Source organism: Carassius auratus, unplaced genomic scaffold (genome assembly GCF_003368295.1).
Source record: "Carassius auratus strain Wakin unplaced genomic scaffold, ASM336829v1 scaf_tig00011901, whole genome shotgun sequence".
NCBI lineage: Eukaryota > Metazoa > Chordata > Actinopteri > Cypriniformes > Cyprinidae > Carassius > Carassius auratus.
In genome coordinates this window covers 170,613-189,500 of record NW_020524250.1, presented here as the reverse complement: position 1 = coordinate 189,500, position 18,888 = coordinate 170,613, and the positions used below count along the sequence as shown (strand labels likewise).

General features: G+C 38.7%; 1 protein-coding gene across 1 annotated transcript in view; it reads right to left on the bottom strand.

Moving 5' to 3' along the window:
• Window positions 1-299: 299 nt before the first annotated feature.
• LOC113073317 (citramalyl-CoA lyase, mitochondrial-like) overlaps window positions 300-18,888 on the bottom strand; it is a 61,030-nt gene continuing 42,441 nt past the window's right edge. The window contains exons 3-8 of the mRNA XM_026246216.1: window positions 13,306-13,494; window positions 8,154-8,255; window positions 7,448-7,541; window positions 7,058-7,225; window positions 2,348-2,472; window positions 300-1,214 (exon numbers count right to left, since the gene is read on the bottom strand). Of these exons, the coding sequence (XP_026102001.1) occupies window positions 1,119-1,214; window positions 2,348-2,472; window positions 7,058-7,225; window positions 7,448-7,541; window positions 8,154-8,255; window positions 13,306-13,494 (774 nt within the window). The 3' untranslated portion in view covers window positions 300-1,118. The remainder of the gene's footprint in view (window positions 1,215-2,347; window positions 2,473-7,057; window positions 7,226-7,447; window positions 7,542-8,153; window positions 8,256-13,305; window positions 13,495-18,888) is intronic.

The following is an 18,888-nucleotide window of genomic DNA, read 5'->3' as shown; positions in this document are numbered from 1 at the left end:
GCAGCAGCCTCCATCTTTCTGTCTGCATCCCGAGGCTGGCACAGAGCTTGGGCAGAGTCGCTCGCTACAGACACTATTGATCACACCATATTCATTCCCATTTTATGCAGAGGCCTCTATTTCCATAGTGACCAACTGAACCATAAACCATTCCCCCCACCCCCATCCCAGACAAATCCACCACAGACATTTCTGCCAAATATGTCATCAGCTCATGGGAGACCAGCAGCAAGGAGCGGGAACGTAGCATACTGTAGAATGTATTCATGACAAACACAACACAAAAAACAACAACAATGCCCTCAAGGGTGGAAAGGATGGTCATTCATTGGGAATGACATCCTGGAGTTTTATTTCAAAAGAGGCATTCTTGACAAAGTGTGTGTGAGGAACACTGGTGAAATGGACATCGGCGGCACATCTTTTGAGCACTTAGCCATGTTCACGGTGACTTCGAAGCTGGATGGAGATGGGAACCACTGACCGGGGAACAAAGCCATGGAAAAATGCTGATATTTACATAGAGCGAGCCCTCGTGGAGCCCTTTGTGTACATGTTTGCGAGTGAGCGCGTGGCACGCCGCATAGAGCACACGCCAGGCTGCAGATGCATTCAAGCCTTGTCTTGAAGAACAAACTGGCTTGCTGAGTCCCGTGAAACAAAGGCCTACAATTTAGAGCGGGCTCACATGCTCATTCTCTCAATGTTGGTTTTAGTAAATTTGCGGCCGCTTCTTGGCAAATAGCGCTTTGATGTTTCGGGGCCTGGAGGAGCCTTCAGGCTGAATGGAAGCTCGACGGCAGGGCAGCTCTGTTTGTTTGCCCTTTCGTTGGGCGCACACAACCTTTACCACGGCCAATCATCTGCCCTGACACAGAGAGGCAGGGGGCGGGCATGACACACACACACAAATGCAAACTAATGCAGAAAATGGTAATGCACCAGGAATTTCAGTAGAAAAAATTATCAGTCAATTAATCTGAAATCAACACATAAACTAGAACATCATCTCTGTTGCTGGTTAAACAAATGCACAAGTCGTTTTTAGCTCTTGACGAGAAGTGCACGGCACAGCCAGCATGGTGTGGATTTTGATGTCTGAGGAACTCAGGTTTGGCTCACTTTCCCTGAACAGTTGAAGCCATCGTGACAATGTTCTGAGCTTGCTTCAGAGATGGCATGTCAATCATACTGCCATGAAAGGTGAAAGCCCCCTGAAGAGAAGAGAACAGAACTGTGGTTGAATAAAAATAAAGGCAGAAATTGTCAAGAAAGAACATACCCTACTACATAGCAGCAATGCATATATGACACTACAAAGAAGGGTAGGATGGCTATTCATAAATTCCCTAGAGAAAACCAAGAAAAGCACCAAAGAGAGAGCCCACATATAGAATACATATAATGACATTCTATATACATACACATAAACATACATAAATACATACATGCATATATATATATATATATATATATATATATATATATATATATATATATATATATATATATATATATATATATATATATATATATATATATATATATACACACACACACACATATATATATATATATATATATATATACACATGCATATACACATATATATAAAATTCCTTTAAAAGGCAAGTATTTGTGTAAATGCTTTTGTTATTTATAATGTAGTGAATCAATAACGTCCTGTTAGTGTGCGTTTTATTCAAGTTGGTTGGGAATTTGCTAATTTGGAAAAAAAAAACAGCTTAAGAATCATGAAAATGAAAATTGAAATATTTTTGACAGATGCTGGAATTAAGAGCTGGAACTCATTTATTTGCATGCTAAAAAAGCCTATTCATTGAGTTTCAATAATTAAATGACATATGCATAAAATAAACTAAATATGCACCTAAGCAGCAGAGTGTCTAAAAATGACATGTTGAGAGGCAGAAAACCTCAGGTGCGTACTTTACAAACATTTTCTGTAACAAATCGGCAAGGAGATTGAAGAGGGCATATAAATATACAGGAAAACGCAAAATAAATCGAGCAACTGTGTCCCGGAATCTCAGTTTGTGAGGAAAGAGCCGAATGGGGAGAGTGTCGCTGACGTACCCCCAGGCCATCCTTAGCGTAAGAATTACTGGCAGATTGTACATTACTAGCACATCTCAGACACGCACAGCCCTACTGAGCAGAAAACACAGGACTCAATGATGCACTAAATTAGGAACTATAATATTCAACACCTCATTTGATTTTCTCCGACAAAAGCTACAGTTCAGCATGTCTCATGGATGCTATATCAGGCTGGAAAAATAATACAGATCTCTGGGTGGGAACTCAGGAACTACTAAACGTGCACCTTTCCCAACTTCTGATGCTCCTCGAATGCCGCGATCAGCTCCGTGGCCCACTTGATTCTCTCTGGACTGGGGGCAAATTCCTCTTGAACAACCTTGATCTGATTGGGGTGAATCACTTGTTTTCCTAGAAAGAAGTGACAAAATTAAACCCTAACAACTTAACACAAAATAAATAAATATTCCAAAGATAATAACATATAAAGACATAAAATGTTTTTAAATCGTTAGACACCCTTCAGTATTATTTTTTTTAACACCAATCATAACATGTACAGGCCTAAACATTCTACAACCAACAGTTTCCAATAATAAGAGTTGGTAGCATTCATGTGATCTTTAAAGGTCAACCCACATTTAGGATAAAAATACATTTAAGTATTAACCTTTTTATTTCTATTTTTAGTGTACTATTAACAGAGTAGCCCACTCACATACAATACAAAGCTCAGTAAAAATAGAGACAAAAATAAATAAAAAATCATCTAGGATTATTCCTCCACGTTTAAAGGGCTTTGCTCCAGAGAAGCAAAGGCACTGGTGGGTATTTTTCCTCTCTTTCTCCTGTACAGCTCCCTGACCAAGAATGAATTTAAGGGACACAGCAGGGACAGAGGATGCTATGAATTATGGGTGTCATCCCGATTTTCGCATCGTGTCCCGCTGAACTCTAAAACTTTACTGCACGCTTAGTTACACTCCAATCTGAGGCAGCCTCTGTGAGACTTGACTTGCTGCTTTTATTACAGGCCCGTGTGAGAGCCTCACACACACAGTCACCTCAACACACACCTTCATTTACACACACACTACACCCAGATACAGATGTCATGGACAGCAACAACTGATACCTTTTATTTCTTACATTTTCTTATTCATTACACAACACCATATCTATGTAGTTATAACTAAAGGTCTTCAAAGAAATAAACATGGCCCAAGGTCAAATCACAGGTGAGGGAAATAATGCTTAGAACACAATGTGTGCAGTGACGCATAAAAGAAGAGGGGATAAAATTTATGGTAGATCTGTAACTTTCTGGCCTTTATGATTTTTTTTAATTGCTTGTCTGTTGATAAAGATATACCTGTTTTAGTATTTTGCCCAGTTGTTAAATTGACAGAAATATAATATTTTATATAAATACTTTAAAGTAAATGAAATTCCTAAATAATTAAACCATTTGAAATTATTCTGCCACGCTTTTATCTAAGAGCAGATGTCATGGACAGCAACAACTGATACCTTTTATAAGCTCAGCTATTTGTGTTAATATTCCAACACTGGGGTGAAAAATTGGAGATGACTACAACAGATGACCATAAAATGATCCATGATCTGAAGTCAGGAATCCATGAACTTACCAACTACTTTAACCATAAAAAAATGCTTAAAGATAATCTGATTAACTAAAATTATTGATTTAATAATTTTCAGTTATTATTATTACTTATGTAAGGTCTATCTAAAACAATGTGGACGCCTTTTTCAAATATGCATTTCTTTTTCCTCCTTGCTTTGCAGCATCAGCTAAGAAGCTAAAACGGATTACGGTCATGACAGCAGAAACCTTATTCTCAAAACAACATCTGTCCTGCACCATAATAATCAAGAACATGTTCCCAGATCAAACTTCTGGGTGATGAGGCTTAATTTGAAAAATATCTGTTATGTTTTGCTTCAGCGCGTCTCTTAAAACAAATACGGAAAGGTAGCTAGCTGACAGCCGTAGAATTTAATACATGAGAAAACCATTAGCTCCATCTGTGGCTCTTACCCCAGTTAACCCCTCTGAAACAGCCTCTGCCATGTGTTATCCATTGAGTTCCCACATAATTTAGCACACAATGTTACATATTGCAGCGTAATGTCAGTCATATGTTAACACAGTCTTGCAACGGCACAGGTGTTACTTTCTGCATCTTTTACACATCGCCGAAGCCAAATGCTGCAAGACACGACACAATCTGATGATGCAGCTGGGAGTGAATGAGGCTTCAGGTTAACCAATGACAGCTAAGCATGCGCTTCGATGTAAATAAAGCAAACCAGCTTGGTGACTGTGTTTTCTTTTTGAGCCAACAGCGCTGCAGACGGAAAAATCACCAGTGTGTGTGTGTGTGTGTGTGTGTACTGTCCCCTCTGCTGCTCTGGAGGAGACGGCCTGTTGGATCAACACCCTAAAGCTGAGGCTCAAGGTCCATGTTTGTGACGCCCATCCCAGAAAAGACTGGCAGGGGGTAGTTCCCTCACATCAACAAAATATGCCCCTTCCCCAGACTGCCACCTGTTCAGGAGCTGTCTGTTCTGAGACAGCTAGTGACAGAGTGAGCAAAGTGGGCGTGGTGAGCCCTTACGCAGCGACACTATTGGATAGTTGCTGTGCATCATTATCGCTCCCCAAAGCCATTCAGCCAATCACGAGGTGCCATCTGGTTTGGGTACGTCTGGTTGGCGCACTACCATTTAGCAGAGTGCCACTGTCAGATGATTCTCAAAATCTCACATAGACGGACGGAATCTGTCAAAAAGGCTTAAAATTAAGAAGAAAATGTTCTGATGTCTAAATGAATATACTGGAAAAAATGACCTACCCCTTTTAATATATTTTCATTCTAGGAGAACAATAAAAAATATTCTTATTCATTACACAACACCATATCTATGTAGTTATAACTAAAGGTCTTCAAAGAAATAAACATGGCCCAAGGTCAAATCACAGGTGAGGGAAATAATGCTTAGAACACAATGTGTGCAGTGACGCATAAAAGAAGAGGGGATAAAATTTATGGTAGATCTGTAACTTTCTGGCCTTTATGATTTTTTTTAATTGCTTGTCTGTTGATAAAGATATACCTGTTTTAGTATTTTGCCCAGTTGTTAAATTGACAGAAATATAATATTTTATATAAATACTTTAAAGTAAATGAAATTCCTAAATAATTAAACCATTTGAAATTATTCTGCCACGCTTTTATCTAAGAGCTCACTGAATTAAATTTTCCGATTTAAATTCTAAAACATTAAAATCAGAAATAAATTTTCAAAATACAAAAAGTGTAATTTCAACTAAACTTTATATTTATAAAAAGCATTCGGAAACCCCAATAGCTGTATTTGCATTAATAGTGATAGATTTGCTCAGTAGATAGAAGTCTAGTGCAAAAGATAAAAATAAAAATAATTATTAGCTAAACTACATTTATCTGCATGCAATTTCAATTGCCTACAGACAAACACACACTCACTTGCTCACAAACACACACACACACTTCACACTGAGCGTGTAAACTGTAAACGGTGTTTCTGTAGGCCTCCCGACACAGGGACCTCAGACTAGCAGTGGCAAACTGAACACCGGTGAGCTCAGCGCATGCTACACAAGGAGCCGCTCCAATTCATACTCGCACGAGAGGCAGAAGAGAGTCATCAAACCCGACCCCACCTGCCTAATGACAGGCTGCTGAACAGAGCGCCCGGCTGATGGGCTGCAACGTGGCATGATCAACTCGCAGGCTGGCTGCTGGGGAAAGAAAAACAAACAACCTTGCAGTGGCAACCCCAGAGATATCCTGGGATGCCACAAATCATAAAATAATTATAAAAAGATCCAATAATAATTTATGATGATTTTACAGGAGTTATAATATTATGGCAATTTGGAAAGACTATGGTTACAATGGTAATTTATTTTATAATAGTTGTTATTACCTTTCAATTAGTCAAATAAGTGCTACTAAAATAGTTTCCGTATGAAAAGCGTTTTTAAATTATAATAAAATGCTGTTTTAAAATAAAACCAGTGATTAAATGTGTTTGATGAATTTTGATGTTAAAAAAGTAAAAAGATAATTGGCATGAGGAAAACAAGACGGGAGAAAAGCGAGTGATCTTTAGCATTGGAGGGCTATGTTCTAGAGGAATGGTAGACCTAGTGTATACAGAGATGTGCAGGGAGAACAGTGTGTATTCTGCAAACAGCAATTACATATTCATTAGCGGAGGCTCAGAGGAGGGCTGTGTCTGGCCTCCCGTGGCCAGTTACCCGCTCACCAGGACTCCACACACACACACACACGCACACACACACACACACACACACACACACACACACACACGTTGCCTGGCTACAAACCCACACAGCGCTGAGCTGCAAACATACGTCTATCTCCCACAAACACACTTGCAAGTAGTGGATACACATACACACAGACAAATAAAGAGACATGCATGCATGCATACACTGATAAACACATGCTGGTAACTTTCTTTGAAGTTTCATATATGTTAAGTAAATTATGAAAAGCACAGATATAAAATGAAATCATCTATGCAATATAGACAGCATAATAAAAATGAAAATGAACTTAAAAAAGAAGCATCAATTTCTTAAATATAACAACTAAGTCAGCACTAAAAAGGTAAAATGTGATGCAGAGGAACTCAAAGCTGTAGGGGAGAGAATACTTAAAAATACACAAAAACCTGCTCTCAAGCTCTTCAGCCAATAATATGTTCTCTTACATATTTTGCTTGTGCAACATTTTTTTCCCCATCTATGCCAGAATATGCTCTATATGCAAGTGGCTGTATTTTCATTGAAATCCTAATCAAGTGAGTCCAAAATAGCATTTTGTTGGAAGATCAGGCCCGTATGTCATACAGTAAGTGAACAGAAAACAAAATTGATGTGATTTAGCAGTCAGCGTACCAGTGAAGCCCATAAGCGCACCCTCTCTGGCCTGTTGCCTCAGTCCTTCCACATCCTGATAGTCGATGTAAACAAGGTCGATCGCCTGGAGACCAAACGCTTTGGTGGTGACCACCACTTTCTGTCGCGCATACAGGAGTTCTTTAGCATCTTTAGTGCGTGTGGCTCCTACAGGTTAAAAGAGATCCAACACCAGAATTTTACAAAAAGCATCATATATTAGATGAAGATGTGCAGTCTGAAGGGATATTAATGATAGATTATAACAAAAATACATCTTTTTATCAGTTAATTAAAATAAATTGTATTGTGTGTGGTACTGTCATTCAGCAAATAAGTGAATTAGGGAAGAAAAAAGGTAGTAAATAGTGAAATAAAAAGATAGCAGACCTATGCTCGCACAGAAGTCATCTGACCCGAAGACAACTCCGTCATGATGAAGACCTGCCTTTGGCCCAAGATCTCGAAGTGCTTCACACACTGCCTTCAAGAGAAAGAGAAAATGAAGAGCTGTGTGGGGTTTGTGTGTGCGCGTGTGTGCGTGCGTGTACTTTGGCACTTAATCAAGTCACCCAGTCAGACGACTCTAATTTTCCCCAAAACTCCCTTAATCGCGGTCCATGCTTCTGTTCTTTATATTGTGTTTAGAAATGGAACTATATCAGATATAAAAAAAGACACACACACACACACACAATTAATGGCCCATCTCTGTCCCCATGGATGAGGAAATCTAGAAATCTGTGAAGACCGTCCAAGGCTGTAACTAACCCCAGAACCAGGACTAGTGAGAGACAGTCTGGAATGTGATATGTCCGTGTCAGGCACGGAGCAGATGGAATTTCTTGAATGCTTTTGTTGAGTTCCAAATTAATTTTACTTCTTGCTGTGACTCTGCAATATTTCCCCTGTCTTGGCTCTGGGATTCCGTCTAGCCAGCACAACAGAGGGTTTGGGGGAGGGGGAAAGAAAAATAATCAAAAGAAAAAAGGAGCTGCATATTTTATAAGAGGACAAAAACATGACTGTGGCCATTTTCTCCCTGATGGGGGCAATTTTTATAATTTCTAATTCAAATTATAAAGTGGTTATTTACCTTAAAATTCAACAGACCCACAGCAGTTTCCACAAAGGTGACCAAGCGGATGGGTTCCTTGAGCTCTCTGCCTTTTAAGTAACGCTGAAACCTGTCGATAAACTGAAATGACACACACAGTCAAAAACGGCATTTTAAATCTCATATAAAGAGACAACGTTACTCAAACACAATGAGTAATTATATTAAAAACTTCAGATTCAGGGCTTTGGAGAAAGAAGAAGAAGAAATAAATATTGCTTCAAAAAACTTGACAGGTTTCACACAGTCTTTGGACTTTCACAGGGGCCCTCGAGATATACTACAGGTTCCCGTCTGAATTTACAAAGAAAAGAGCGCTGAATATAAAAAGGGAAAGGATGAGATTTGAGCTGTCTGGGAGCGCATTTCATTTCAGTTTTATACAGAGCCATGGCTTCCCCCGGCGGACAGACTCGTGAGGCTTGCGACGTGTGATACGACACTTCTCTACGCTATTCATTTTCCCGCTAATATTTGAGCTTACCTAAGAAGGCTTTAAAATGAAGTTCAGTGCTTTGAAGACCAAAGCATTCTGATTTTTTCCAACAGACCAGTTCACAGCTAGCCGTGGACTGCCAGTGGGGTTGCCCAAATTCCAAAATCTATCATCTGGAAACACACAAAAGCTCCCTCTGTCAGATATTTTCTTTTAAAGCCTGTACAAAAAAATAAAAGGAAGGGGGGAGGGAAGGGAAGGGAAGAGAGAAAAAAAAACTCAAAGCAGAAAAGTGTAATTCCCTGTCCCCCCATTCCGTCTCTCTTTCACACATCGGGGACAGCAGATTAAAATAACCTCAGGTACGTCAAGGCTAGTTTTCCAAATAAAGGCTAAAATATCCCACACACACTTGTTTTATTAGCTCAAAGAATATACCTTCATTTAGGGATTTTTTTCTAATGGGGGAATTTTAATCATCTCCCTATTCAATCTCAGTAGGATAAATCATATCTGAGAGATTTGCATAAATATAAACCATCAAAGACTTTTCATCTTCAAAGGGGTTTTCAAGACCCAATAAGCTTTGTACTGTAATCATCTGAGGTCACAACCCTGCAGGAGTAATGCTGCTATGGCAACATAAAAACGCCAACGGCTTAGCATAATATTCCCCTTGAACGGAGAAAAGGGAGGGAGAGGGAAGGGCTTGTTTGGCGGCCCTTCCATTTCCTCACCTTTTATCAGACGCCACTCTCCAACGGCCCCGCATTTTTGCGCAAGAAATAGCCACTCCGCAGCAAAATTAAGCGTTTATATAGTACAAATGACAACAAATTGCTGTGCTTTTGCTGTGCTGAAGTTTCAATGTTTACACAGTCTCAGAGGGGAACTCGACATTAAACCACACTTGCGCAAATGCTAATACCACTCTCAGGTGACAAGCTTTTCCGGTCCCTGTAGGCCGCTTGCAAAAACCCACACTTCACGACACAAGTGCCAAGGCGGCCCCATCAGCCATGATCCGGATGGGAACGAGGCAGGGATTTTGGGGCGAGGGAGCCGCTAAAGCGAAAAAGGCGGCAAGTGGATAAGTTTCAATTAATTCTCTTCAAAAGAGGGCCAGATTAAATGTTTCCGGCCTGCTGAAGTGCTCATTTCACCGTGTTGTGGTGAAGGGGGGAGAATTAGGAGCGGACGGGGAGGGACGGGACTCGAGCTGGTTCCTTTCAGGATTCAGTAGTGTGGCGGCCAAAGAATGCGCACGGCTCCGAATCTGTGGGAGAATTGTCTGCGGACAATAGGAGGAGGGGGGGAAGAGTTACGCCTGTTATAGTCCAATAAGCCTTGTCAGTCAAACAAGCACACAGAGAGAGGATAGAAAGGGAGAGTAGAAGATTTTCACACAAAAGGAAACAAGTAAGTCCATCTTTTAGCAACAAATCAGTCTGGAGGTTCCTCTGCTCATCTACGTGAAAAAGGGGAAGAAAATAAACAACAGAGGGATTTAGGGGCAGCCGCCGGGATGAGAAGAAGAGGAGGAGGAGAGAGAGATAATCAGGCTTGTAGTGGTACGACTTTGTGTTGTGTGTTGGATTAGACACTCACTGACTGCTCATCACAGACGCAAACACACAAGGAAAAAAAGAGATATTTAACGCTACACAATAGCATTTGATAGCTGGTGATTATTTTACGGTATAAAAATTTATTTTTAAGTACTCAGTTTTAACTATAAAAACCTCCATTATGTCTTGATGCTCCTCCTTTCATTCCACAGTAAAACATGTAAGAACACCACTGGATTAGATAGTAGATACAAAAATACCAATTTAGGCATCAAAACGCTGCCGTTTTAAATAGTTTATTTTGACTAAATGTTCAGATTTCCCATAGTTACTATTAGTATCCACAGTCTCTGCACAAAAATTGGTTAAAGGTGACTGTAATTACAGCAAACAGAATTACAAAAATAATAAATTCAGTATTAAGGAAACTGGTTTGTCTGCCATTGGTTGGCCAAACAGGTGGTCCCGCCCACAACTCATGACATTGGTTGAGTCAGTGTTGCCATGTCAGGCTGCAAAGAAACCGACCAATAGTGGCACATAACCACACTCCTTTTGAGAAGAAATAACCTGCAAATGACTTAATTATAGATTTGAACTTTTTGAGAATAGTTGTCAAGAATACCAAGATACCAAAAATACATTGCAGCAACCAAAACTGAAGTAACTACGGCATATTTACAGAAGCTATGTGACCATGGGCAGTTTTGGTAAGGATTCTGTATAACCAAGTGTGACAACATATTCAAACTGTCCAATAATCAGAGCTGTTACAGACAGCAAAAAGGAGAAAAAGAGAAAGAGAAATACCCTTTCCTTTCATGTTTGTCTCACGCCACTTTCAAAGCGGTGGGCCCATGTCAGGTCAGTGCTACATGACTTCCTCTCCGCTCACAATCTCCCGTACCCTGCTGCGGCTATGAGCTTGGCTGTGTGCAAAGCATGTGGAGAGCATGTTCTAACCCCCAGCACATATGTGTGCACTTTTAATGCATTCATACACACTGTATTACCAAATGTGACATATGTGTAGTTGTTGTATTGATTTTTGAGTGGCTAAGTGGGTAGTGAATGGCTGATGGTGTAGGTAATTTTAATCTGAAATGGGTTCATTTTTATTTGAGGGTGAGCAATGATTTCTGAAACCAGCATTATGCAACAATTTCTCATTTTTTTAATTTTCTCTCTCTCTCTCTCTCTCTCTCTCTCTCTCTATATATATATATATATAAATATATATTAATCTCTTTTATCATTTGTTACATATACTATGTTGTTTATGTACTACGCTCAAGAGACGCCAAATATTTTTGAGAAAACCAATTCAGAAGAAAGCTAAAGACAAAATGGAAGTGAGCAAGAATTTGAGACAAAAATATGAACACCTGTCAGCAATTAAAAAGGGAAGAAACATCGAGCAGCCCGGGAAATATATGAGCACTAATTAAAACCACTAGTTAAAAACTTCCTGCTTCTAGTCTAAACTAACTGTGAGCAACAGACTAGGGGCCCCCTCCATCTCTCAGCTTCCCTCCCTCCCTTCATCTACCTAGTTAAGACATTGTGGCTTCTTTCAGGTCTTTTCAGTGGTCATGCGGAGTAGCTGAATACTGCAGATTTGGGCTGGGTTGGCTCATTGGGGGAAATGAGCTGGAGGGATTTGGGGGCTGGTGTATTGGCTATGCTGGGGGCCACCAGGGGCCTCCTAGGGCCGCCTGGCAGAGGAAGCCCTGCTTTGATGGACGAACAGACGTCTGGAAGAATCCTCAACACCTCTTGTAACACACACACACACACACACACACACACACACACATGGAGGTGATCAGGAGAAAAGCATGTTTTGTGGTTTTCAGTCCAAGTCTGCAAGCTTTGAGACCATCTGTAATGTCACTGACTGACTGGCCAACCATCTGATAATGAGATCTATATGAGTGTCCACCTACTTTGATTTTAAAATCTGAACAATGGCAAACTCAATAAACCCAAGTGTAAGTCTACTGAAGAGGCCCTGTGTTTCCAGGGTAAAGCAGTACTTAGTGACATCTGCCTTGTGAAGCTAGCTTTAAAATGTCATGGCTTTCCTGAGCTGATGCCAAGATATACAGCCCCATTTTTCCCCTGGGCCTGACTACAGGGATCAAGTCCTCTGTACAGACTAACAGAAAAGATTGTTATTATTGCTTTGAAAAGACCTGTGGTTTCGGCTTACCCTTTGAGTTCAGAGGGTGTTGTGTTCTTTACAAATGATAGAAAATACTAAATACAAGTATTTTTAGTTTCTCATTTTTCACATTAAACAGGGGTAGACTTACATCTTTGGGATAAAATTATCAAGAAGGTCACATTACCTATAATATGACCATAATCATATGGAAACAAGAATCCTCAATGCACAATTCAATATTTACTAATGTACTGATAAAATTTTGGGAAAAACACTACTGTTCAAGTCTGAAAGAAGGATGATTATGAAAGTTTGGAAACACTTCACTTAAAGCCTTTCTGTATAATGCATTCTAAAGGGTTATTGAAGGGTATAATGCATTAGAATTATTTATAATGTATGTCGCAATACATTATACATTATCTAGTCGTAAATAATTATAACCAAATTTAAAATGCATAGTAAAACAATGAATTGATAAGTATTATAATGTAACTGTGGTTAAAATGATTCATTAGATTGTACAATGCTTTAAAATTTGCATTACTATGCATAGTTAATGCATTAAAACTACTTTTATAATGCATTATACGTAAAGGCTTTCAGTAAAGTGTTACCAAAAGTTTATAACAATTTAAAAAAAAAATTGATGCTTTTCAGAAAATATAGACTAAAATGTTGCTCTGTAACAGCTGGCATAGTTAAGTAAGACGTAGAAAAAAATGGGTTGATGGACTACTTTTATGGTTCCTTTTAAATATTTTTCAGTCATGGCTGCTAACTGTATAAATTCTAAGTATGGAAAAGTGAATTTTTTCAAACTATCTGCTTTTGTATTCCATAGAAGATATTGTAAATAATGACATACAGTATAGTGCTTTTTTTTTATGGCTATAGGTTGTTATTTTTTTTATTTTTTTTTGTGAACTACTCATTTAAAAAGCTAGAAGACTCACTCACCCACTGCACCTCTCCTGCATCCTCCACCTTTGGCAGCATGAGAGCTGTGGGGAGCACGTCTGCCTGCAGAATAACCTCCATGTCAGCCTCAGCCAGGCCGCTGGACACCGAGTTCACCCGCACACACTTCTCCGTACGTCCCAGATCCAACTCGGCCAGCATCTTTGGGATAGTTTTCCGTGCTGCATCCTGTCAAAAAGGAAAAAATAAATAAAAATGTTATGTGCCATTGTGTCAAAAAATACTTTCTTCACCACAGCTGCTATTAAAGAATGGAAATGCCCCAATGCATGCTCGACCACAAAATGAAAGACTGACCCGACTGTTTATGCAGTATTCAGTGATGTAATAAACACATAACGCGCTTGCAAAAGGACACTGAATGGATGTGTTACACAATACAGACTCTGTTTGACCACGAACACAGGGTTGTGGCTATGAAACGTGAAAAAAAAATTGAATGAAAGTAGGTTAGACAGAGTTTATTATATGTTATTCTGCTACTGGACCATGAGTTGTGTTTACCTGATAAACAGGAGGCTATGTGAATTTACAGGGGAAGTGGTGGTTGGCGCCTGGGATTACAGTGCGGAGAAACATCTAGCGACAGGGATCAACCACATACAGCGCATTCACCAAAGGCCATAAAGTGAAAAGCCTTGCACACAAGTCTTCCACAAAAACACCACAGACACATGACCAAAGGAAGTGGAGGGAGGAAGAATCAAAGTTAAAGCCAAGTTCCAGGGCCGAACTTTGACAACAGCAGCACACGCCAGAAGATTCAAACCAGATGCAGCTCAATCCAGAGCTTTCCATTGGTCTGAACACAGCACTCCATCCGAAGGGAAATGTGGTCTCAGTTAAGCAGGAGGAGGAAACAGTAGCTCAGGAGTTGTCAGGTTAGATCAGAGGAGGGATGAGAAAGGCCAAGAGAAAAAGAGAAGGGGGGGCCAAGGCTGAGGGGTTAATTTAACTTGAATGAGGAACTCCTTGGCCTAGGTCATCTTTACACCGTCCACCGACACCTCTGCCCCAAAACTTAGAACCTTGTTGAACCTTAGCCCAGACCATAATGGCCATAAACTGGCCAAATACATGGCATTTACATCAACTTTAGAGACAACGAATAGGAGGAAAGAAAGAATTAATAAATAAATACATAATAGTTGAGTAATAATAATAATAGCATGCTAAATTTAATGTTATATTTATTATAGCATTATTATTATCTATTCATAAAATGTTTTTCATGTTATGGTCTGGCCTAAGGTTAATCAGCTTTTTTATTTGATTAATATATTTATTTAATAATAATGATGATAAAAATAATAGTTAATCTTTTTATTATTCATAAACTGTTATTATTATTATTATTATTATTATTATTATAAATATATTAATACAGTTTATAATATTATAAGGCATACTACATTTTAGCTTAATAGACATCCAGGTATTACAGCGTCAGAAAACGCATATAAAAAAAAAAAAAAAGGGTTCTGCATGTTAGGTAACAGAAACTTAAAAAGAACCATCAGTACTGGTCATGAAAAGTAAAAGATGGTAAATCTCTAGTCCAAATCTTTAAGCTTCTTTTAAGTTAAGTCTGGACTATAAAACCTTCATTTCGGACTGGTAATCACAACCGGTCTGGATTCATATTCCCTCAACCTAGAGCTAAAATAACAACGTTGTCAACCACTTTTATAACAAAACTGAATGTGTACACAAGCCCAAAGCTGTGAAATCTTCTATATAACATCCGAAGAGTTGCAGATATACTAGCAAAACAGATTAAAACCAACACACAGTCTAGACACTTGGGTCTAAACTAACATTGTGGTCCTCAACTTACAGTTTATGGTAAGAGTTTCTGTATTGCAAACTGAACACAAAGGGATCCTCAAAAGGAATTCATGCGTTCCCTTACCCTATAAAATATTTGGAGATAACAGTGGTAATATTAGGAGACCCGACAGGTTTATGAAGCCATAACTCAGTATTCGTAAAGCTGTTCCATGGTGGATCCAGTTTGAGTCCTCCAGTATAATCCAAGACTGATTCAGTGTCTTAAACAATGTGCTTTGTATGGCTGATATCACGTTCACTCTTGAACAAAAACACGGGGCTTTGTGTAACAAATCAACATCAAAAGGCTCCTATATCAAGTCAAGAGTCAAAAGTCAACAGCGTAGCTAGAAATTGACCAATCACAATTAAATAACAGCTGTATTGTGTAATGTTATAGCAAACCTCATGCCACACGATTCTCTGCTTTTTATCACTACATTTTGCTTTGAACTGATATTCCCGACATCAAAAAATTTGAATTTCTATCAGTGGGAAGGGCTCACTAACTCATCTTCCCTCACAGTAAAATGACAAAGAACATTCTCGAGAAGATCTCGGGCTCCTGAGGGGACCCAGCCATTCCGAGCAGGAATAAAAGTACTTTGAAAGCTGAAATGTTTTACATTAATGGAAACCCGTCCAACTAGTTGCTTCAAAAAGACCCTTCCCCAATCACCCAGCATCCCACAGAGTGACCAGGAGATTTGCAGGTTTGAGGGATCTTTGATTCTTTCCATCAAGCCCATCATTAAAGCTCAACACAGTATCATGACAGCACGTCCACAAAACACTCAAAACAAAGGACAGACTTTGTAGACGCTGACTTCTCATTTTAAAAAAAGGCCAGATCCTTCGCATTTTTAGAGGATTTGGACTCCAACTGTGCGATACGCCAAGCAATGGATCCGCATTTGGATTATTCAGTGTCTAATCAAAGCGCAGGAAAAATGGGGGCTTTGTATGTCATTTGAAATGTATAATGATTTCTTATACATTTGAATTATTAGAAATACGAAAGGAAGGGACAAAAAGAAACAAAATTTGATATGTTTTCATTTTTAACGTTTCTCACTCTTTTTTATTTTTTCATCCCAGCTTCTTGCAACTGACTGTGATACTTTGTAACATCTTCCAAAAATGAGCTGTAACTAAATGAGAGATGGTGCCTTTGATTCCCTAGATGTGTAATCTAAGCAAACAATGTCTCATGGACAGGGTCTGACAGGTGACACACTGGGCATCTGGAGCTCTATTCCAGATGAATGGCTAACAGATCCAGCATCTGATTCTGCATTTGTCCGGTTCCGCATGAGAGGGAAGCCTGTCCCGCAAGGCTCGCTGCTAGATTCTCTCAGCCTCTCGAAAATCACCACTTCTCCTCACACTGTGAGGCTGAACAATGATCTGTTACTACTTCTGAGTGCTGCTCGGGCAGCTCACATTTTACTGACCGGCTCTGCCAATCAAAACAGACGGCTGTAATTCGATAATGAGAGCGGGACAATATGTGCTTTTCTTCAAAACTCAGCGTTTTGTGATACATTGGGCTGCACTGGACTCCCAGAATTAAGAGGATAGAGAGGTGACTGTAATGGAGCATTCAGATGGGACCTCAGGTCACGTTCGGCATCTGCCGTCCACAGTTGCTGTTCGTGGGCACCATTTATTTCAGTTCTCAAAGCACTTGAAATGTCGGTCATCATAACCGGCCCTTTAAGCAACACAATCGACACGTCTGATAGCTGTGCCACTGAAAACTTCAACTTAAACAAATGATTCTTAACAATGTGCAACAGTGTAGCCTTGTGATGCAGGCAGCATGTGAGAGTCTCTTCTGCTACTGAAGCGCTGAAGGAAAAACATCGAAGCCTGTGATGCGAGTGGGAACAGAAGGATCTCTGCGCCTCTAGGGAAACGCTCAGTTTTTTTTCTCAGGGTTTTGTACTGTATCAAAGTTTTATAGGTAGCAACTCTTGAGAGAATGGTTTTATTCAAAGATGAACAGAAAACACTTAACATTGCAAAGTAAAGATCTTTGTAACTTTTCAAAGCGAATTACGATTGTATAAGTGTTTTAAGTTGTGTTGCAATAACAGTACATTTACATTTAATGAAACAACACAAACAACACCATTAAATGTAATAAAATGTTAAACAGCAATAACAAAAGTTTGACGAAGGCAGTCAACACTATATACAGGGTTAGACCTGTTGTTTATTAAAATATATAAATAGTAAAAAATACTCTAAATTCTGATTTATTTTAATTTGATGAAGGTTTATCTAACATCTCTAATACTTTTGAGAATATAACGCATCATGAAAATCACACAGGTAAGAGAAACATGGAAAGTTTTCTTATTCATTGAAAATGTGGTACAATCTAGATCTTTTAAACATTAACCCAGATGCCTATCTGGCCATGTTCTGAAGATTTCAGTCACAAAGGTTTTTTTTATTTTTTTATCCAGTTTCTTCTTTAACCTGTTAACTGTCACTCACGTTTTTGAAGATAGACTTGAATGTGCATGATACAAACCTAAATTCTTATAATTCATGACTGAAAACATTTTGTAACATGATTTTGATGTGCCATTTACATGGTAATGCAATGTCTGATTTTAAAATGGGTTTTGAAGGATGAATTTTGAGATTTTATGTTTTCAAGTGATATATAACTTCTGATGATTTCTAAAATGTGATAGAGAAAAAGGCAACGAGGAAGTCTTTTTTTTAAACAAAGGTCAAAGCTCCTTTTGTAATGTAGATTTCTGAGGGTGCACTCTTGTCATAAATTGATCTATTACTTTTCCTACAGAATTTTTAACAAAAAATATTGGTATAATATATATTTGGGAGTCTTAGACCTTTCCAATGATATATAGTTTGTCAAGATTAGATTAAATTTGATTGTAATATAGTATAGTCAACGTAGGCGTCCCGTATACGGGACGGGGTGACATTTAACAGGTTAAAGGGAGCATGTTATTTGCTAGGATTTAAAAAGTGGCATTACATGGAGTACATGGGGTACAAGGAGTGTTGGAAGTAACTGACTTCCAATTTTCTGGCCATTAGAGTTGTTCACACCTGCTGCCAGAGTGTTATAAAGTCACCTTTCCATGTCAAGTGTACCATGTGAAGCATGGGAGATCTTATAATAATAATAATAATAATAATAATAATAATAATTACAACAACATTAAGCTATTGGACACAATGAATCACAGAGAGGTTCCTATATAGCTAACTACAAATTATAACTAAAATGTACTTCAGATAGTTGCCAATACATTATTTATTTTCATTTTCTTTAACTTGACATATTAAATAACAGTTATTATATATATATATAAAAAAATAACTAAAATGAAAATGTAATGTAAAGTAATACAAACTATAATAGTATTTTAATGGTTAACAGTCTTAAACTAAAGCATGTGTGTAAATCTAGTGAATGTCGTCAACCACTTTTATAACAAAACTGAATGTGTACACAAGCCCAAAGCTGTGAAATCTTCTATATAACATCCGAAGCATTGCAGATATACTAGCAAAACAGATTAAAACCAAAACACAGTCTAGACAGTCGGGTCTAAACTAACATTGTGGTCCTCAACTTACAGTTTATCGTAAGAGTTTCTGAATTGCAAACTGAACACAAAGGGATCTTCAAAAGTCATGCGTTCCTTTAGCCTATAAAATATTTGGAGATAACAGTGGTAATAT